The sequence below is a fragment of the Rhipicephalus sanguineus genome, chromosome 3, assembly GCF_013339695.2.
Source record: "Rhipicephalus sanguineus isolate Rsan-2018 chromosome 3, BIME_Rsan_1.4, whole genome shotgun sequence".
In the NCBI taxonomy this organism is placed as follows: domain Eukaryota; kingdom Metazoa; phylum Arthropoda; class Arachnida; order Ixodida; family Ixodidae; genus Rhipicephalus; species Rhipicephalus sanguineus.
The window spans coordinates 179,243,311-179,265,619 of record NC_051178.1 but is presented as its reverse complement, the minus strand read 5'-3'; the positions used below and the strand labels follow the sequence as shown (position 1 = coordinate 179,265,619).

General features: G+C 45.5%; 1 protein-coding gene across 1 annotated transcript in view; it reads right to left on the bottom strand.

Moving 5' to 3' along the window:
* LOC119386138 (uncharacterized) overlaps nt 1–22,309 on the bottom strand; it is a gene marked incomplete at its 3' end in the record, with an annotated part of 142,221 nt that overhangs the window by 77,007 nt on the left and 42,905 nt on the right. The window contains 1 exon segment of the mRNA XM_049414229.1: nt 1,717–2,067. Coding sequence (XP_049270186.1) covers nt 1,717–2,067 — 351 coding nt within the window.

The window sequence follows — 22,309 nt, the reverse complement described above, 5'->3', positions numbered from 1 at the left end:
TACTAGGGACTACGTAGTTCCTAATCGGTAAAAATGAAGTACATTGTCCTTTGAGGGGGGCCATAGACTTAACATACCAAGTTTTGGGTAATTTTGTTGACCAAATGGCGCCAAAATACGATAAATACACTTTGAAATCCGTGACGTCACGCGGGGAAATTTTCGGCGCGAAATTTAAAAGTGAAACTTTGAGCTTGATTTTCTCCTCTATTAATAAAGCTATGATGGCGAAATTAACGACACTATGGTTCTCAGAGCACAGTTTATCGATCTAAACCGATTCATTGTTTCTCTTTAGTGTCCCTTTAAAGGAGGAGGCTTCTGTGTTTTGTGAGAAGAGTGTTTCCTCTCTCGCGCGTTCGACAGAGTTGAAGAGTTAGTCTTCGAGAAAGACCGCTGGTGGGACGCTAGGGAGTGTCCGGGGTTCTTCTGACACCTCTGCCGGTAGTGTGTGACTCATGGCGACATATTTGGCGCGGGAAAATACGCCCAGGCGAAGCATCTGGGCTCCGCCAGCCTAACAACGCTTGTCGCAACATCCCCACCACCACAGTAAAAAAAACTAGTTTTCGCGTTGGTAAAACATGATTTTCTAGCATAAACTGACTAGCACAACCTATTACCCTTACTCCATTCATTTCTTGACATTCTCTCCTCCTGCTCATTTTATAGCGGAGCTGTTATGCTTTTCGTTATGCTGTTACGCGTTCACATAAACTATCTGTCACACTGCCTTTGCTACAGCCTAACTGCTCAGCAGTGCAGCCCTTATTCTTTCCCCCTTCCCTTTCCATCACCACCTGGCTCGACTGGATCGGCGCCGAAGGGGAACAAGAGCAGCGTCGACTGGTCGCGCAGGCGGTCGAAATGCTCGGCCGATGCATTTGGCTGAATAAAAGTCTATTACTACTACTACTACTACTACCACTATCGTCATCATGAATGGCCTCTACCTTTTCTAGCGCGTGCAGCGCAATAACTCGGCCGGCGCGCACTCTCTTCGTCCTATTTTTCGTCGTCTTCGTTCCCCGAACATGTGCGCCCGGCACGCGTTCTCCCGCTGCGCCGATTTGTCCGGCGTGGGATGCATTAACTCGGATGGGCGAGAGAACGAGTACAGAAAAAGAGAGAGAGACAGAAAGAAAGAAAGAGAAAAATTATTGGCCAAAAGAAATTCTTCACGAGGCAGGATTCGAACCCGCCGTACCCACGATCCGCAGGACAGCATCGTAATAACTGGGCTGTTCAGGCACGCTAGCACAGCAAAACATAGTCTTGTATAGTATAGTATAGCAAGCGTGTGGGAAAGGGAAGTGAGGGTGGGGAGGACTAATGTGAGGGTGAGGAAGAGGGAAAGGAGGAAGGGAGAGGGTAAAGCATAGCCATAGAAAGACCTAATAACATTCGTGCTTTTCCATCACGTATTTCTCTAACTCTCTCGTACCCTTGTATTTATTTATTTATTTATTTATTCATTTATTTATTTATTTATTTATTTACTTATTTATTTATTTATTTATTTATTTATTTATTTATTTATTTGTTTATTTATTTATTTGTTTGTTTGTTTATTTATTTATTTATTTATGCGCCTCAATTTGTGCTAACCCACCCGCTGCTGTTTTCTAGTATCTGCACTGTAGTAAACATGAACATTGAAGAGCACCTTCGATACCTAACAGGTTGAGCAGTGAGAGGCGGCGAGAGTATAGCCACCCGAGTACTGCAGGCTGTTTCCCGTTCCGGGTGCCGCGGAGGTGTAGGAGGACGAAGCGCCCCCGGCGCCGCTGCCGACGCCCGACGAGGAGGCCTTGTTGTGCCGGTGGTGCAGCCGGTGCCCCAGCTTGCGGAACGTGGTGGACACGGCGCACGCGAACCGCTTTGTGGCCGCGCCGGCTCGGCGCCTCGGGGACGTAGGCTGCTGCTGCGGCTGCTGTTGGCGATGCTGACGGTGCTGTTGCGCGATGTCGGGCGGCGACGACGCCGGGCGCTGGCCCTCCGACGACGAGGCGCGGACGGGCGACATGGTGCCGCTGTCGCCGCCGTAGCCATCCTCGTCGCCGGAGCCTGCAAAGCAGGATGGATGAAAAAATGCACACGATGAGAACTTCGTCACTTGAAACGTCACCTGGTCTCTATAGCTAGCGCTACGTAGATCACAGCAAAAGCCTATGCCCTGTGAGGCACTCTTAAATCCACTTGAATCACTTTGACTAACTTTAATGTACGTTGATTCAATTTAAGTTCACTTTAAACTCACTTTGAATTCACTTTGCATAGTACGCATTAAATTCACTTTAAGTTCAGTTTCAATTCAATTTAAAGTCACCTTAAATTCACTTTGAATTCACTAGCATTCTCTTTAGTTTGTACTTCTAATTAGGCATCGTCATTTATACATTCAACGTCACGAGACTTTTGGTACCATTCGTGTTCACGCTGCGGCATGGACAACGATGTCGGACGCCAGATTTTTCGACCAATCAGCAACACAAGCATTTTACATTAAGAAATTAATAATAAATTACACCAAAAAAAACACGCTGATGCTGAATCAGGAGACAGAAAGTCAGGGGAAAATGGACACAACTTTGCGTTTCTCGTTTTCTCTGCGCTGTTACTTTCTCGTCATCGCGGCACTCTCACAAAGTTTCAGAACGCCGAAAAGGAGGCTTTCCATCGTTTTTTGTGAGAAGACCACGACAAAAAAAATGTTTTTTTTATTCATCGCTTCTCAGGGCCGCAGTAACGTCGTGGACAACTCTAAATGATTGCAGTAAAGCTTTCAGACGCCGGTGATCTTACCGATGCCCGTAATTATAGCGCTCGTGTGTAATTAGCCAGTAATTAACACGCGCGCAGGGCAAAATGCGCTATGACCAGCGAAACAGCCCCTTCCCACACTTGGCAGCTCCACCGCACAACTTTGTACGACGGCGAAGCTAACTTTGCGTGCGCTGAAGTATGGTGTTATCGCGAGTTCCTCGTCGAGATAAAGGTGACATGCCGAACCGTAAATAACCAAGGCCGCACACGAACGCGACGGCCTCCCTTCGCTTTGCATAGGTGGAGAGAGGAGGGGGCCCCGTGGCAAGCTGATTGACTTCCTCAAGGACGGAAACATTTTTATAACCGTTGGGATCTGTTATTTTCATTTTGGATATGCATAGGGCTGTTTATCGGGGGGATTTACGGCCGCGCCCGTACAATGGGCAGCACATTGGTCAGAAAGCGGGATTCACCCGCGCAAGTCGGGACAGTTGGAAGGTATGCACAGCTAAGGACAAAGCAGTCAGCGATGTAATGAGATAGACGTGATATTAAAAGGCGGGAGAACTAGTGTGCATCCTGCACTGCATTTAAATATAGTAGTTGTAGAAGTAGTAGTAGTAGTAGTAGTAGTAGTAGTAGTAGTAGTAGTAGTAGTAGTAGTAGTAGTAGTAGTAGTAGTTGTTGTTGTTGTTGTTGTTGTTGTTGAACAGTGCTATGCGCCAGTAAAAAGGTTTACTAAAGCAATATTAAGAGATTGATTGATTGATTGATTGATTGATTGATTGATTGATTGATTGATTGATTGATTGATTGATTAATTGATTGATTGATTGATTGATTGATTGATTGATTGATTGATTGATTGATTGATTGACGTCTTGGTGGAAAGATAGATGCAGGGAAGTCGCAGTCGCCGAACAACCTTGCTATTCGCACGAAGCAGCTGTGCGATTCATCTGATGAACCTCCTAACTATGCCGATCCCTTGCCTTTCCACAGAAGGCGAAAGAAGCCATGAGGTGCTCAGTTATTGGATCCACAGCCAAGTAGAAGACAAAATTTATGCGCCAGCCATGTCTACCAAGCTCACACGATGATATTTCCAAACTACCACCTCGTAATCTAAAGCCTACAACGTATCCCCTATTCGAATCGATTACTCTCCGCCAGGCTTCTGTTAGTATGGTCGTCTTCATTGATAAGAGCTACTTATTTTTTACCTTCACTGTCCCTAAACCCAAAGGTGGACTGCCGTTCTTGATAGCGCTATCGGTTGCAAATCACCAGCACACTACAGATACTGGCTCTAACGTAAACGTTCAAAAGCTCAGTGCGCTGTTATGTCCGGCTCCACTGCGCTCATAAGCAACAACAACAACAAAAAAAGAGAAGCGAATACTCTCTGTGTACAACGTCAAGCTTAACTTCAACAATAGGATAATAAACAAGCAATTAAACGGTCATCAGACTTCTACACAATCTGCACTTCAATCGTATTTTGAGAAAAACCTTGCCTGGAACTTCGTTTTATTTGTTGTGCGTTGCAAACCATTTCTCCTTTAATCGATAGCTTCCGTCCCTCACATTGGTAAAAACCATTAGCCTGTTTTTTTTTTTTTTTTTTTTGCTCGTGACACCTTTCAAATGCCTCCAATACGTCGTTAATGAAGTCGAGATCCAATCAATAACTTTGTCTTCTCCTTCCACCCCTTAACTGACATACGATGTTTTACTTGTTTTTTTCTCGGGCACTCGGTGTTGGTACGGCGCGAGTGCCGGAAGCAATTCGCGGTAGAACGATCCTTACTTCCGCGATCATGAAGCTGCAAAATAAAAATACATATAGAAAACAGAAATAAAGGAGTTATAGTTTCGGAGAAACGCTGTCGAGTATTAGCAGAGCCACTGTTCTCTCCAGCCATCACGAAGACTGCTAGCTAACCTCACTCCGTGGTTAAATGTTTCCTAGACCTATTTTTTAAGTAATCATCAAATAACCCTCAGTATCTGAGTTTATTGCCTCACGAATCGATCGAGGGAAAAATATTTGTACCTTCAAGAACGAGCGGAGTTACAGGAATTTGTCGCAGACTTTAAGCGCTTACTCTGTTCTTTCGTCCCGACCAGCGTGCTGGAAGCAACACAGGGTGGGGTGACAAAGGGGAAAGAAGCTACATCAGCGAGTGTCATGAAACGCGTTCGCTCAGTCCCGATGCGACTCCGCTTCGCGCTAGTGGTGCTACTGTACAATTTGAGCACACTATGTATTGCGCCACCGGAACGTGGCGCCACCCCGTGAAAAGAAGCGCAAATGATCCAAACGGCACTCCTGGTTTATGTCAGCTATCGGCCAATAGCAGCCAGCTGCTGTATTACGACATACAGCTGGCGCCCCGTCCACCGAAGAGAGTGAGGATGGGCCTCTGCATGAAGAGAGTGCGCTTGAGAAAGTGGTAACTTCGCGCGGCGCTTGTAAACGCTCCTAGCAACGCACCACTGTAATATTTAGATTAGCTGTTCACAGCAGCGTCTGCTTTCCACTGCATGTGTTTCTTCACCAAGCACGAGGGGTTTTTCGGGGCTATTTTAAGAGAGTTCTGTCTGTCTGTCTGTCTGTCTGTCTGTCTGTCTGTCTGTCTGTCTGTCTGTCTGTCTGTCTGTCTGTCTGTCTGTCTGTCTGTCTGTCTGTCTGTCTGTCTGTCTGTCTGTCTGTCTGTCTGTCTGTCTGTCTGTCTGTCTGTCTGTCTAAACACGTTCAGGAGAAGATTGATACTTGAAGCAATGAGACATCGTTGAGCAAGAAATGGTGCCCATGTCTTCACCTGGCCGTGACGGAAACAAGTATACCCTTGCCGAAAGGTTGGCTCCAGAGACATTTTTCGTTGGACAATTTCCTGTCAGTACCCCCACGCGCGCGCGCACACACAACAAACACGCGCGCGCGCGCACGCGCTCTCTTTCTCTCTCTCTCTCTTTGTAAGTATTTCTATACATTCTTATTTCACTGAAAAGTCGTCGTTCCTACTCGATAAAAAGAAACAGTACGCCCACCGCTGTTCACTAGCAGCCCAAACATCGTTACAGGCGTCCTCATTGTTCCCGAAACAAAAGCCTGCGTCGGGAATCCAATCTTAATGGCCTCCTTACTTTTTCTGCCTCTCTTACTCCCGTTCTCTTTAAGTGTATAGACAAACACGGTCGTGAAAGAGACGAGAGCTAAGCGAGAGAAGCAAAGTTTCGGGCGTCAATCGCGACTCTTTAATGAGTTGTTCCCAACGAGAAACGAAGCATTCCTGGAGAGCACTCTCGAAAAAGCATCGCGCTCTTTGTTCACTCTAAGTTTATTTCCTGCTGTGATTTTTTTCTTTTTCTTTCACTCCTCGTATAGTTTTCGGGTTGTCGTGCGCTAATCAAACAAACGCCACGCTATAGGTTTTCTTAGATTAAGCAGGCTTCAGGTCGGGGTTAACTAGGTGCACTGAAAATGAAAGAACACAGAGCGATTGATACTCCCGTCGGGTGGCAACGTGGAGCTCATTAGAAAGTTGTGCAATCAGGCGACGACGAACCAAAAAAAAGAAAGACACAGAGCAAAAGACAAAAAAGGGGAGAGCGGGAGGGCCTCGGAACTAGGCCGGGACTCCGAATTTTCTCGTATCGTGTGTATTCGATGCGACGACGATTGCAGAACATTGTCCGCCACCGTAGTATAGTGGTTACAGTGCTCGGATGCAGACCCGAAAGTCGCCGGTTCGATCCTAGCCGAGGCAGTCGCAATTCGGTGTTGGCGAAATGACGCCAGATGGTCTAAATTTTTCGGTGACCTCCATTACGGGGTGCATCATAACCATATCCTAGTTTTGGCAAGCGAAAACCCACAAGTTGTTATTGCAGAATATTTTAATTATCGTTAAAACTCGACCTCGGCAGTCCTATATATACGTCATAGCCTATGCACTCTCGCACCTCGTAGACGCGTGAATTTCTAATTCGGTCACAAAGGTATCGGTAAATATAATTGAGGGACAGGGTCGCCTTCTTAACTTTATATGAATACGCACTGTAGGGCGTAAGCTCCGAGGCTACGAACAATATAATTTGCTTTTCCTAGTGTGGCATTAATGAAGCATACTTTATCACATACCGTCTATTGACTGAAACATTCTAACGTTGTGAATGCCAAGATGCGAACATCTTTCGTTATTATTTAAAGAAGTGCTGTGCATTATTACCGGACTATATTCGAAAGAAACAAATTACCACCCAAGCACTCCGTACAAGGTGGTTAACCCGCGAAACCGAAAACGTGAGGCCCCGGGGTCTATCATGAGCTGGGATTTATCGAAGTGTCTTTTGTAGCTTTTGACTTCTCTATCGCCACATTTAAGAGATGCTCGATTCAAACGTTGCGTTTTGTGACGTTAGCTTAAAGGATATGAAGAGCACTTAAAGTATTTTATGGGTAGCGAATCATGCTGCGGCGGGTATATACTGAAAAAACCTGAAGAGGGTGATTCCACGAGAGATCGAACATGCCTGTCCGGTCGCAATTTTTGTTTTGCCTGGGTTTTTTATATGTTATGTGGGCACATTCAAAGTGCACGGAACTGAAAATTTTATTTCCAAGAAATTCTCCCAGCGCGCCAAAAAATATTTGAATGCGGCGGCGTGGGCCTCCTGTTTTTGCTCACTGCAATGTTTTCGGATTTCACGGCCGAATTTAGCGCGAACTATAAATGATGTGTCGAAAATTTTGTTGCTGGTTTTCATAAGCATTACTGTGAATTGCATCCATGCTTTTTTTATGCCGTCCTCAAAAAGAAGAAAATGAGGAAAAAAATGGCAAACACGGCCGAAATCAAAAAAGGGTCCTAAGTTTGAGGCGCCTTGGCGCCTTTGCTACTTCAAACAGAAACTTGAAAACAATGTCAACTATAGAAAAGAGCCCTTTGCAACATTTATACAGGAAGCTCATTTTCCTATGGGCAGCGCAAAAAAAGAAAAAATAGTTAAAGAAGCGAGTTTTTTCAAAAAAGTACATTTTCAAAAATAAAATAAAAAAAAACTCCGGTCTCAATTTTGACGACACTTTTTATCGAAGAGCGCTTATGTCAGTGAACACCGGTTTTAATATCATATGTCCTCATTTGCTTTGTTTACGAGATATACTTGCCAAAATGACCCTTGCTGTGTGTGCTCACTCAGTGCGACTGATGGTTGTTATTAGCTTGCATTGTGCGTAAATCGCAGTTTTAATTATTCTGCTGCAGCAAAACCTTGCTCGGTGGCTTTTCGTCAAGAAAAATGTGTTCTCGGATTTATTTGTGTCTAGCGTGTGCAAAAGTGGGCTTGCTGCCGCCCTCTAAATGGCTAACGTGTAAACAGTTTGCAGTCCTACAACCTCGCCTACAATCATCAGAGTAAAGATGGGCGCGCCTGTTCAAGATATCAATCGCTTTCTTCTTCCTGAAGGAATGTCTGGTCTACCTCATCGCGGTTTAGATGTAGACAGGTTTTCCTGAGGAGCGTAAAGCAATGCAAGCAGACTTCGCAGGTGTCGCGAAGATCCTCAGCCTATGACAGTAGCTTCTGGAGGTAGGCAACAACAAAAAGAGCAAAGAAAAAAAATTTGCGCAACGAAAGAGTTTTCCTCAGCAATTTTCTTTTTGTGAACGCGTAAATAATCGGCACAGAACAATCGGACGTAGTCATGGGCCGCGCGCATCGCGTGTAGTGAACAGCTAGACCTAGAGCAAGTCGAAACGTTTATACTGAACGGCGCCGCACAAATTCTCACATCTGCGCAGCTGTCATGAATGCCTTTCCAGAACTGCTCACGGTTTAACATTTTATCACTAAGGCTGTCTAACCGCTTTGGGCTGTAATAATTAATTTGTAGTCCACACTCATTGTCAAAATTAAGGATAATGTCCGTCTGGCGCCACCAGTGACCTCTGCTGTCCTCGACGTGGGAAAGCACTTTAGTAAAGTGGCAACAAAACATCATCAATTGGGCAGCTTCGGCCACTCATGGCTTAATCATGCCGAACCGCACGTTTTCTGGCTGTTGAAACGCTGAGTTAAAGGTCGAGATGATACAGGAAGACGTTATCTGCCACGCCGAAAACATGTGATAGCGGGAAGTGAAATAAACGGCTCGGAAATCATTGAGCTAACTTTTTGCAAATGTTGTTTAGGCACAGTGTGCGTCGAACGGGGAAGATGGTTAGAGCGTACAATGCACGTAATGGAAGGGAAGCAAGCAGGCAGTAAGAAAACAACTGCATAACAGCGCGCCTGCTGATTGTGGCATTTAGTTACAGATTAAGTTGGCCTTCGCTGCATACAGATACTTTATTCTGTGTGCAAGGAGAGTTTTCACAAAGTGACCTAAACCATGTGTTCGCGGTGTCTCACGTGCTTTTGATTAGCGAATACTGGCGGGGTAAGTTGAGGTTGTAAGCTGCAAACTGCGTACGCGTCAAGCCTTTAGAGAGCGGCAGCAGCCCACCCCCGCACACGCTAGACACAATTAAAGTTTGAGAATACATTTTTCTTGACGACAAGACACCAGGGCAAAGTTTTAATGCAGGAAAATAATTAAAACTAGATTTGCGTGCAATGCAAGCTGATGACAACTATCAATCGCACTGAAGTGAGCACACACAGCAAGGGTAATTTTGGCCCGTTAAATCTCGTGAACAAAGCAAATGAGGACATACATATTAACATGGTGTTTTCACTGACATAAGCGCTCTTCGACAAAAAAATGTCGCCAAAATTGAGGCCTGAGTTTTTTTCTTTATTTTTTGAAAATGTATTTTTGAAAAAAAAACTCGCTTCTTTAACTATTTTCTTCTTATTCTGCGCTGCCTGTAGGAAAACTATCTTCCGCATAAATGTTGCAAAGGCTCCTTGAAATACTTGACACTGTTTTGAAGTTTCTGTGTGAAATATTAAAGGCGCCAAGGCGCATCAAATTTAGCAAACTTTGTTGATTTGGACCGGGTTTGCCATTTTTTTCACATTTTTTTATTTTTGAGGACGGCATAAAAAAGCATGGATGTAATTCACAGTAATGCGTATTAAAACCAACAAAAAATTTTCGACACATCATTTATAGTTCGCGTTAAATTCGGCCGTGAAATCCGAAAACATTGCAGTGAACAAAAACAGGAGGTCCGCGCCGCCACCTTCAAATATTTTTTTTGGCGCGCTGGGAGCGTTTCTTGGAAATAAAATTTTCAGTTCCGTGCACTTTGAATGTGCCCACATAACATATAAAAAAACTCAAGCAAAACGAAAATTGCGACCGGACAGGCATGTTCGATCTCTCGTGGAATCACCCAAGAGAAACTACAGCGCAAGAGCGGAGACCCTTCGAGGTAGCGTACGCAAGCACTGCTTCTTCAATATAGTTTCTGCGCCCTCACGCACCACCAAGTTTTTCCACCTCCTACCCATACACAGCTTCGCTATGATAGATTCGGAACATTTCACTTCTCGTATTTATTATCGAACATTTCAAATCTGGTATGTATTATCAGACCCTTATCTGGTTCCTCTTCGCTTCCGGCGCCATTTGATCTGGTTTAAAATAGTGCGAGCAGCCAGACCGTGTAATGGAAACTGGAGACCGCGCGACTAATGGAAGGAGGCCGCTAGTTACTTCGAGGTGTGAGGCTCATCAGTTTCGAAACGACCGCGCACCGCTGCATTAATTATGGGCGAATACAGCTCTGATGGGCGAGAGAACGAGTACAGAGAGAGAGAGAAAAAAATTAAAGAAAGAGAGAAAGAAAGAGAAGAAACACAGAAAAAGATAGAAAGATAGCGAAAGAAATAGACAGAGAGAGAAAGGTATAGAAAGAAACAGACACAAAAAGAGACAGAAAAGACAGAGAACAAGACTGAAAGAGAAAGAGAGAGAGGGAGAAGAAACAGAAAGAAAGATAGAAAGGACGAGAAAGAGAAAGGCGGTAATAGAAATAAATAGAGACAAAAGAAAGATAGGAAAACAGACACAAAGAGAAAAATAAAAAGAAACAAGACAGGCCGCCTAGTTCCGCACTTCCTTTAGGCTTGGCACCACGTGCGAAGCGGCCTTATTTTTTTTCGTACCTCTGCAAACTTAAAGAGTCGATAGATGAAACAAAACGCCAGGCCTGCGCTGAAACCGCAGCACAGTCACAGCGAAAGCTGGAAGAGCGGCGTTTCTAGAGCCCGTTAAGCTCTCTTGGGGCTACAATACAAGTACACTAGGAAGGTACCCACTACGCCATAAATCACAATTTTTGTGAAGTTGGGAACCACCTACTAAGCCATATTCGTCATTCTGCGGAGAAGCGAGCCACGAGCTACACGTCTGTAAGGCCATTATGTGCCTTTGTTGACGCGACGACTGATGACGATGAAGAATTATGGCTCAGCCCTTTGTAATGGGTTGGAATCTTTAAAAGGCTCACCAGTTATGTAATTTGCATTGGGTGACGCCCGGTCACTATTTCCCTCTCCCGTCATGCTGTATAACATACGTTGACGTGGGAGAGAGACGGGGGGGGGGGGGGTGGCGAATAACTTTACTGAGACCCCGAGGAAATGGATCATGCGCTTATGGGCTTCCTTGGCAACCAATACAAGTGCACTTGCGAGGAACCCACTACGCTATAAGTCATTGTAGTTTTTGAGAAGTAGGGCAGCAGGCACTGTGCCATTTTTCGTCATTCTACGGAGAGCGTTGGTACCTGCTAACGCATGTAAGGCATTATACGCACTTTGTTGATGCTGTGCCTGATGACGTTGAAAAATTATGGCAGAGGCCTTTGTAAGCGTAATTTTTGGGAAGTTGGGAAGCACCCAGCACGACACTTTCCTTGTTCTGCGGAGAAGCGAGGGTACCATATGTAAGCGATTATGTGCAGTTTGTTGATGCGGCGGTTGATGACGATGAATAATATGGTTGCGCCCTTTGTAATGGGTTGGAAGCTTTAAGCGACCCACTAGTTACGTAATGCATATTGTGTGACGTCCGGTCGTTATTTAACTGTCCCACCACGCTTTATAACACACTTTAACCAGAGAAACGTAGAGCGAGCGAGAGAGAGAATTGACTTTATTGAGACCCTGAGGAAATGGATCATGGGAGCCTTATGGGCTTCCTTGGCAACCAACAGAAGTGGACTTGCGAGGAACCCACTACGCTATAAATCATTGTAAATTTTTGAGAAGTAGGGCAGTAGGCACTGTGCCATTTTTCGTCATTCTACAGACAGCCGTGGTACCTGCTAAACGCATGTAAGGCATTATGCGCACTTTGTTGATGCTGTGCGTGATGACGATGAAGAATTATGGAAGAGCTCTTTGTAATGGGTTGGAAGCATTCAACAACCTACTCGTTGCGCAATTGGCATTGTGTGACGCCTGGTTACAGAATTCGCGTTGTGCGACGCTTGGTGCTTATTCTACTCTTTTACCACGCTATATTGCATATGCTAATGTGGTTCCTTCCCGACATGAAGCCTGTATAGGACCTTTTTGCAAAGCAGTTTCAAGCACCGGCATGGCTCAGAGGTTGAATACTGGGCTCCCACGCAGAGGGCCCAGGTTCGAACCTCGTTCCATCCTGGAATTTTTTTTCTTATTTAGTTTTTTTTCTTATTTCGAGCGATACTGGTTACGGACACCGGCGGCGGCGGCGGCGGCGGCGGCGGCGGCGGCGGCGGCAGCGGCGGCGGCGGCGGCGGCGGCGGCGGACAACTACGGCACCAAAAACGGCCGGTGAAATGATCTCATAACAGCTTTCGCTGTAAAAAAAATGTAAGTACGGTATCGTATCGTAAGTGTTCGGCCAGGAGGTGCCGTAGAAAGCGAGAGAGAGAAAAAAACGGTGGGGGAAACAGGAGGGCAACTACAGGCTCCACCTTGTTAGTTACTTTACACCCCACCTGGCGAAGGCGGCGTCGCCTTGTACAATACTGCGAACGAAATCCCCCATTACATACGGAATGCTTCATAATCATATCGCGGATTTATAGCGTATGGATCTGGCACAGAGAAACATGTTTTCATAAAGAGTGGACACTCCCGTGGGGCCCTGCGGCGAGCTTCTGCGCCGCTGCCAGCGCCCCGAGCGGTTGGTCACACCGGTAATTTTGTCTTGCGAGATTTGGGACGGTCATCATCTGAAAGGAATAAACGAATAAAACAAAGTAAACTTTATTTCCGGTGACGAGGTTTGAACCCAAGCTTGTAGGGAGTGCCTTAGCGTGGCCTCCGAGATTAGCTCCGGCAACACGGAGCTGATCTCGGAGGCCACGGTCTTAGCCCCTGGGCTACGCACCCATGCCACTCCCACATCTGAATTATATGAATGTGTTGTACCCGCGGTGCAAAACAAATGTACAAACACAACATTTGCTATGAAGGCTCCAATGACTTTAGTGGTAATGGAATAAAACTTCTCGGCAGGACACAATGTAGAGCCGATATGGATGATTGCACACATCGGCAAAATTTATCCTTTGCGAAAAAAATAGTGCCAAACTCGCACTTCGGTGGTTGTCTGATGCTCCTTCTGAGGCGGCTTTTCCAGACGCTGATCATGGAGGGAAAATGAAGCTGACGAACGGTGCACGAAGTATGAAAGGCGCCGTGCCGAAGCATCCCGGTGAATGGAGGATAAGCTATTGAGACCCGCGTGCCCTTATATGCATATTCCGCTCTGCGGCTCTCAATAAAGTGCTGAAAGTTAGCGCCCGTGTGTCTTACATGTTTTTTTCTGTCCTCGTCTGGTTGTGCGCTTAAAACTGATTGGTTAACGTGCTCGCGTAACGCGGGTAACGACAGCGCCAGATGCCTCGCTCTTACTTGACACGTTGTATTATGAAGCAACGCTGAATCATGATGTCTACATTGTCACCTATAAATGATTAATAATATCTTTGCCACCTTCGCACCTAACGAAAAAAAAACCATTACATACGAGCCCGTCCGGCTGATTCCTTTATTTAAACCTAAAAGACCGTGCACGTTACACGAAAAGAGCGTGCACCTTTCTTTAAAATGCGAGCACCTTGCACTTTCATAAAAATTTTCTGCAGGCGGCGCCTGGCACGACGGTGATGACAACTGCTACGCCTGAGCACCGCTGTCCAGAGCACAAGGTATTACAACCGTTAAATGTTTTATTATTTTACGGTAGCGAAAAAAAAGAGAGAGAGAACGTGAAAAGACGAGACACAACTTTTTCTCCGTACTTCCACGGTCATTGCAGGCAGAACTAAGCATTTATAATGAACTTCTTTTTCTTTTCTTTCTTTTTTTTTTCACTAGATCTGAGATAGAGTGTGTGTAAGGGAATCAGGGATAGAACATGGAAAGACGCGAGCAAGCTATGCATACGCCTTGATAGAGTAACGTCAAGAACAGCGTTAACACAACAAGTGCAGCGACGAGCAACTATACCACGTCAGCAGGCACGTCATCGTGCGCCTGCGTCACCTTCCTTCAATCCCAGGTTCGTTCAAAGCGGCCTCTGTCGACTCATTGCGAATGGATGTTCCCTGGTGGCGCGGCACGGCGAAACAGCGTATAGCCCACTTCTTGAATCTGTTGTACACCGCAAGGCATCGCGCTCGTCGCAAGCTTGCCAGGCGTGCCAGCTCATTTCACCGCGCAGTTTTAAGGAGAGCCGCGCTCAAAAGCAGAGCAAGGTGCAAGGAGGCTTTAGGGGGGCCCAGGGACCAACATTCTAAATGAATAATGTACAATGGCCCCGGTGTTTTTACCGTAGGCGTTCGCTCGACTAGGGGGCGCTGCTGCGCTGACTACCGCAGCCGCGCTCGTCAGTGAAAAACGGGCGTACATTCGCCGCTCTCCATCGTCAAGCGACGCTAGCGTGCGAGCGCCAGCGTCGCCAGTATGGCGTAACACCCATTCTGGTAGAGAAAATCCGTTAGTGAGCTACTTTATGCAATGCCCCGCTGTTGTAAAAAAAAAAAAGAGAAAGAGAGAGCGCTTTAAATGGAGCGAGTTGGTGAAAGAAGCAGCATTCTGCCGAAGTCAGCACAACGTGCGCCGTGAATTTAACGGAGGGGTTGCAACCCAGAATATCGGGGCCAGAATTGCAACGACGCCGCACGCTATAAAGATTGAACGGTTCGGCGCGTAGGGCGGCGTGCCTTCATATACGCTTAATGGTTGTAAATACACGCGCTCCTTGCGCAACACGAAAGGTCAGTCGTTTCTTATGCTGTAGTGAGCATCCAGCTGCTGCGCCGTAGTCAGTGTACGAGTGTAGAAGTAGCAAAGTGTGTCAAATGTAGAACAGGAATAACCACATGAATGCGCGAAACTGAATGTATTTAGGTCTACCTGCACTTTAACAAATGCAACCGACAACAGCTGTCATCGTATACTACGTTATAAACAAAGTATTGTATTTTTATAAAGCGTCGATCCTTATAATATCGAGAGCACGTTGCGCAGAACTTGTCCTAATGTCTCCAACAAGGTCTTTATGTTTGTTTATTTAATTAAAGATCTGCGCTCCTTCGATACTGGACGATGTGCTCTGGAAGATAAACTCCGCCGCCTCGACGAATAGACCACTTCCGGAGGAAAAGTATCCTGGATCTTTGCCGATGCATTCATTCATGAACAGTTAAGGCCGCAAAGGTGCCACTGAAGTTCCTAAAGGCGATTGGACTGCGCGGGCGCTTGTGAACTGTTCGCTAGTGTTCTCTTCATTCACGTTAACTGTCTCTTATTTTCAAACTCCCCCTTCCTTTCCCCAGTGTAGAGTGGCATACCGGTTATTCTAGACTGGCTAACGTCCCTGCCTTTCCTTTTCTCCTGTTTTCCTTCATTCCTTATTTTTGAGAACTTTCCTATCTATTTTCCCTTTTTCACCTCCCTAAGTGCAGGACAACCAAGCGGACGTGTCCTCGATTATCCTTACTGCCTTTAACCCTTCGTCTCTCTCTCTCTCTCTCAATGCCTCGAAGACACTTATTTGGGAAAACAGCCGTGCTATAATTCGACTAATGTAGCCGTTAACAACTGCAAGAACGATGATGCCGCTTTACGAAAACGCCAGGTCGCAAAGCTCGGAGCTGCGAAATAACCATTAGCGAGGATGGGCACTAATTGCTGATCTCGGCGAGCCGGCAGGGAAGAGATAGGCAAAGCGAAAAGCTTCCCTTCGCGATAACCAGTGGCACACAAAGAGGGCGGACGAATACAGCAATCGCTAATCGCGGAAGTACCGTAACCGACATTCCGTAAGCGTGGTCCAACTCGCGTGGTAAGACTCATTTATTGGAACCAAACGGTAACGGCCATCACGGCCGTTTTGCAAATAACCGCTCCCGCGATCAGAAAAATTACGTACATATCCCCCTTCGAATCTCAAGTTTATTTGACACGACAATCGCAGCACGCTATACCGTTCCTGCAGGCCCGTCAATTTGTGCCAGCACAAATAAGGTTCCCTCACCCCACCCACCTCGTGTCGTTCTGCGCCACTCAACAAGGTCTTTTTAATAAAGAACTCGCTTTAGCACTGAAAGACGGGCACGGAAAAACGGGCATGCAATGCGTAGGTGCCTGTCATGCGTGTAGTTATTGTATATGGTCCCTCAATATATGGCTCCTTAAGGAAGGCGTATATTACATAGAAGCCAGGCACGCATGCACTATATACATTATATGCAGCCATATAGATTACTTTGATTATGATCACGGTAGCATGACGCTTCAATCTATTCAAGAGGTGTGTTTGCGAAGACACACGCTGTTGCGAGTCGAAAAGTAATCGGTAAAGGTAACCGGGGTATCGCCATCAATCGGGAAAAGCATGAACTCTTGTTAACTTCCATCTACACTTTTTGTTTCTTCTACTTCTTGTTCTTTTTGACTTGCGCAAGAACTGACGCCTGCCTCTTTCATGTTTGTTTTTTTCTGTTTTTTTTTTTATTTTTTGGTGCACAGGTTTTTCAGGGAAGTTGCACACAGGCCCACTTACGCAGAGTTGTCGGTACGGCTTGTAGCATTCAAATTTAACCGCATTAAAATTAAGGGCTCGCACGAACCGAGTCCTCCGGTCGTTTGAGTGGAGAACACTGAATTTACTTAAGACTTGTTAAACGAATTTCGTTACAGGAATTGCTTTGTACCGGATAAAAGCTACGGCAAGTGACTTCAAAGTGTCTGAGACCCACTGCACGAGGTGTTTAGAAATTTTCCTGCCTTTGATCGCGCTTCTATAACACAATTTTCACTGAAACATCAGCTTAATTCATTATGCAGCACACGCTGCTAAACTATTTAAACATCATTTGTAGAACGCAAGCGCCGCCACTGCTTTTCAATCTCGAGCTCGTTGTTTCGCCCCATCCAGCGCGTTTCCGTTCTTTCGTTTATCTTTTTTTTTACCTCAAGATCGATACCTTGGTTTGCTGATCGCTACTTTCTCAACCCTCATTTTCATGATTAATGATGGTTGCGCCAGCAGGCACTGAGGCAATCGTTTAATACTCAAGTAAGTTTTTTTTTTTTTTTTTGGCCAGCACGATGATAAAACTGCGCGCCCCAAGGCGGAGTTCAAAAGCGCTGGTGTGCAAGGTTTGTGCAGCTTATGAATTAAGTAAACCAATCCAAAAAAAACATGGCTGATCCCTCTGTCATAGGATCGGTATAACACGAAGGAATGAACTCTATAGCAATAAGTTGTAATGTCACGCGAAGAGCGGCAAGCAGCTCGAAATTTGCAACGCGCTGCTCAAGCAGAAAGGACGCACGGAACGAACATACACAGAATGAGCGCGAACTAACTGTCACAGCTCGGCAGTTAAAGCGCGCTGGTCAAATACAAAGGAGGACGCACGAAACGAACGCACAAACACCGTGACACAAGTATACACAGAATGAGCGCGAACTGTCACAGTTGTAACTTATTTGTTTGTGAGCAGCGCGCTCCTTTCGCAAAAGCGGCCGCTGCAGTGAGCGAAGTGACCTTCGTGTTCTCTGTAACTTTAACGTAAACTTGCGGTGAGAGCGCTAGACGTACAAGATAAGCGCGCGCACACGAGCGAACACGCCCTTATAGGCGCACGCTCATCTCAACGCGTGGGGCGACGACATTTAAAGCGCGCCCTTCGAGCCCTTCGCGCCATCTCGCTAGTGATAACGAAAACACGCTGATGTACCACCTATCTCTGAGTACCGCCACCGGCAAATGGTGTATATAAATAGCATGCCGTTAGTATGATGAAGAACGTGCCGTCTGTGGCGGAGTCATTTCGCGCTGCGCGCTGGGGATCGAGGGGTCGTAAGTTCGACTCCCGGTGACGGAACTTTTCTTCGAGTTCTTTCTTTGCCATATGTTAGTATTTATATTATACAACGTCATATCCGTGACGGAAATGCGTCACTGAAGCCGTGGTGGACCCCGGCATAAAACACTTTCGTGTTAAAAAAAAAGCTCACACGTACTTCTCCATAACTTATAAGCCCATGAAGCTAGCAACGTGAACCACTTAGACATATCTTTATTACGTTTTTACACCTTCTACTGCTTCCAATAGAATAAAGAGCAGCAGCGTAATTAGAATTCATTATTCGTGACTTCTACACTACTTTTCCGGTCACCGTGTAAAGTTACCGTAGAAAACGTGCGCATCGCGAGCGCCAACGATCATTGCGTTTTTTTTAAATGCGAAGCATTTCTTAGCGAACTTCTGCGACTTTGAGCGTATCTATCTATCTATCTATCTATCTATCTATCTATCTATCTATCTATCTATCTATCTATCTATCTATCTATCTATCTATCTATCTATCTATCTATCTATCTATCTATCTAGCCGCCTACGACTTTGTGCTCTCCTGGCCGTTTCGTTAATCGGATGTATACCAAAATTGGTGTGTCATAACATGGCCTTATTACGAACATAAATGACAGGTCATATCATGAAAATCATGACACGCATGTCATGAACAGCATGATTTACATTCCACGGCCTTTGGGCTCCCTGGCCGTTCAGTTAATCGGATGTATACTAAAATTGGTGTGTCATAACATGGCCTTATCACGAACATAAATGACAGGTCATATCATGAAAATCATGACAGGCATGTCATGAACAGCGTGATTTACATTCCATGGCCTTTGGGCTCTTGCGGCCGTTCCGTTAATTTCATATATTCCAAAATTGGTACGACGTGACAATAGTTCATGACGAACATAATGACATGTCCTAACATGCAAATCATAACGCGCATGTCATGTGCAGCATGATTTACATGACATGGTCTCGGGGCGCTCGCGGCCGTTTAAATGAAGGGATACATACGAAAACTGGTATGACGAGACATTTCTGTATGACGAACATAACTGACACGTGGTAACCTGAAAATCATGACATGCATGACATGTATGACCTGATTTACATGCGCCGCTCATGTCGCACTCGCGGCCGTTTCGCTAGATTGATATACACCAAAATTGGTATTGTGCGATGTGACTTTATGAAGAACATCAATAACAGGTGGTAGCATGAGAACCATGACACCCATGACATGATATTTACATGCCACGCTCATGGTGCATTCGCGTCCGTTTCGCTTGCGTGATATACACCAAAATTGGTGTTACGCGACACGACTGTATGACGAACGTAAGTGAGACGTGGTAACATGAAAATCATGACATGCAAGTCATGTACGACCTGATTTACATGCCACGCTCATGATGCGCTAGCGGCAGTTTCGTTGGATTAATATACACCAAAATTGGTATTGCGCGATGTGACTGTTTGAAGAACATGAATGACAGTTGGTAAGATGAAAACCATGACATTCGTGTCATGTATGTCATGATTTAATTGCCACGCTCATGATGCATTCGCGGCCGCTTCGCTAGCTCGATGTACACCAAAATTGGTATTGCGCGAAGCGACTGTATGACGAAGGTAAATGAGACGTGGTAACATGAAAATCATGACATACATGACATGCATGACATGATTTACATGTCATGCTCATGACGCACTCGCGCCGTTTCGCTTGCTTGACATACACCAAAATTGGTATTGCGCGACGCGACTGCATGACGAACGTAAATGAGAGGTGGTAACATGGAAATTGTGACATGCAGGTTATGTATGTCATGATTTACATGCCGCGCTCATTGTGCATTCCCGGCCGTTTCGCTAGCTTGGTATACACCAAAATTGGTATTGCGCGACGCCACTGTATGACGAACGTAAATGAAAGGTGGTAACATGATAATCATGACATGCATGAAATGTACGACATGATTTACATGTCATGCTCATGGCGCACTCGTGGCCGTTTCGCTAGATTGCTATGAACCAAAATTGGTATTGCGCGATGTTACTATATGAAGAACATGAATAACAGGTGGTAACATGAAAACTATGACATGCATGCCATGTATGTCATGACTTACATGCCACGCTCATGGTGCATTCGCGGCCGTTTCGATACCTTGATGTACACCAAAACTGGTATTGCGCATGTGACTGTATGATGAACATTAGTGACAGGTGGTAGCATGAAAAACCATAATATTCATGTCATGTATGGCATGATTTACATGCTCTACACATGGTGCACTCGCGGCCATTTCGCTCCTTTGATATACACTAAAACTGGTATTGCGCGATGTGACTGTATGACGAACATAAATGAGAGGTCTTAACATGCGAATCATGTTATGCGTGTCATGTACGGTATGATTTACATGCCACTGTCATGGTGCGCTTCCGGCCGTTTTGTTAACGTGATATATACCAAAATTGGTATGGCATGACACGAGTGCGTGATGAAAATAAACGTCAGGTCATGCATTTATATACCAGAATATGCGTTTCCTTGGCATGGTGTACACTAGATTGTGCATGCATGCGTGCATGGCAGACGTGCGATATATGGTGGACTAGATGGCATGGCATGAATGATTTCATTTGGCTCAAAGACAAACAAGGCGATGTATGCAGCTCTTTGCTGGCTGCTTCGCATTACATCGATTCCCACAGTGCGTGGGATCTGCCGATTTTTTTTTTGTTCTCTCCTTTTTTTAATTTTCGACTTGTTTCTTTATTCATCTGCGCACACTTTTTTTTTTTCATTGAATTTCAATGGGGGCGGAACCATGGCTTCCTGGACGGGAGATGGGCGCCCAACTTGGAACGGGCATATTCGTCGGCTCGTAAATGTTTCTTCATCTTCCTGCTGCTGCTGCTGCTGCTCTAAATCCTATGGCTTTCTGCTTTTCGTGTTGAGTGCTCAGTGAGGTCATTAGAAGTCTGTTTATTTTCGTTTCAGTCGTTCCCAGTTATCCGGCATACGATTCATGAAAGTATCATCGTCGTTATTATCGTTATTATCATCATCAGTTTATCATCATCATATCATCATCACTTCCGCAGTACAAGAACCACTGTTTTGTACGGAACGAACGCAACATTACCGTTAATTTTGTTATGATTTCTTCGTCCGTTTTTCGCCCCATCCCCACCCCCTCCTACCGCGTCGCCTTTCTCTCGGGACGAATTTGCTGCTGTAACAGACCAACCATTTATGTTGAACACACAAGACGTCCCTGTGTTCCTCTATTCCCCCCCCCCCCCCCTCCTCCCGGCAACTTCCGGGGACTCTTCAGTATTATTATGTAAACAGGCGAGAGTCTAAAAGGCAGAGACGGAATCTATTCAAACAGCCAGCAGACTGCAATACAAGTCGATTGCGGCTGCAGTTGCTTTCGAGCTGCAGCATCCACACTTTTGTGACGGGAAAATATCGAGAGGAAAACGGACGGCACGCCATGAAAAATGCACAAGCCTTAGGTTGAACACTGCACATGCACGTACCGCTTACGCTGAATAGTTTGTATATACGCTCATACAAGCAAATCCTTGTACCTACACTGCGATGCGTGCGTATATTTTTTTTCTTCCTTCATGATTGCTTATGTATGAGGAGATTTATCGGACATAGTTAACGTTTACGCTAAGATCCATTCATTACCTATGGACATCGTCCGCCTAATCCGGCTATTCACGTCAGACCGCCAAAGCTAATCAGCATTGTGCTGGTTAGCTAAAAGCGACGACGAAACAGCAAACTGCAAGGTCTTGTCTGCCGCTCTGGTCGTCGAGGTAAACCGGGTAATCATTCACAGTAAAAAGAAAGATAATGCAAGCGATAAGCGAAACAGAACAAAGTGCTGACATTGCGTTGTAAAAGAAAAAAAAACGGTTGATGATGCTCGAACCTTTCTGACAAGGTTAAAGTGTTCTATTTCCATAAATTATTCCCCAGCTAACAAGGAGTGTAAAGACAACGGAAAAAGAGCGAACATTGCCTGCGCTAAAAGCTGCAGTGTCAACGAAATAGCACGGGCTAATCGAGAGCCAATAATACAAGCCGCAAAAACCGGGCGCCATCCGACAAATCGGAATAGACCAACGGCACAGAATAAAAGTATAGTCGACGAGTCCTACTCAGGAGCTGA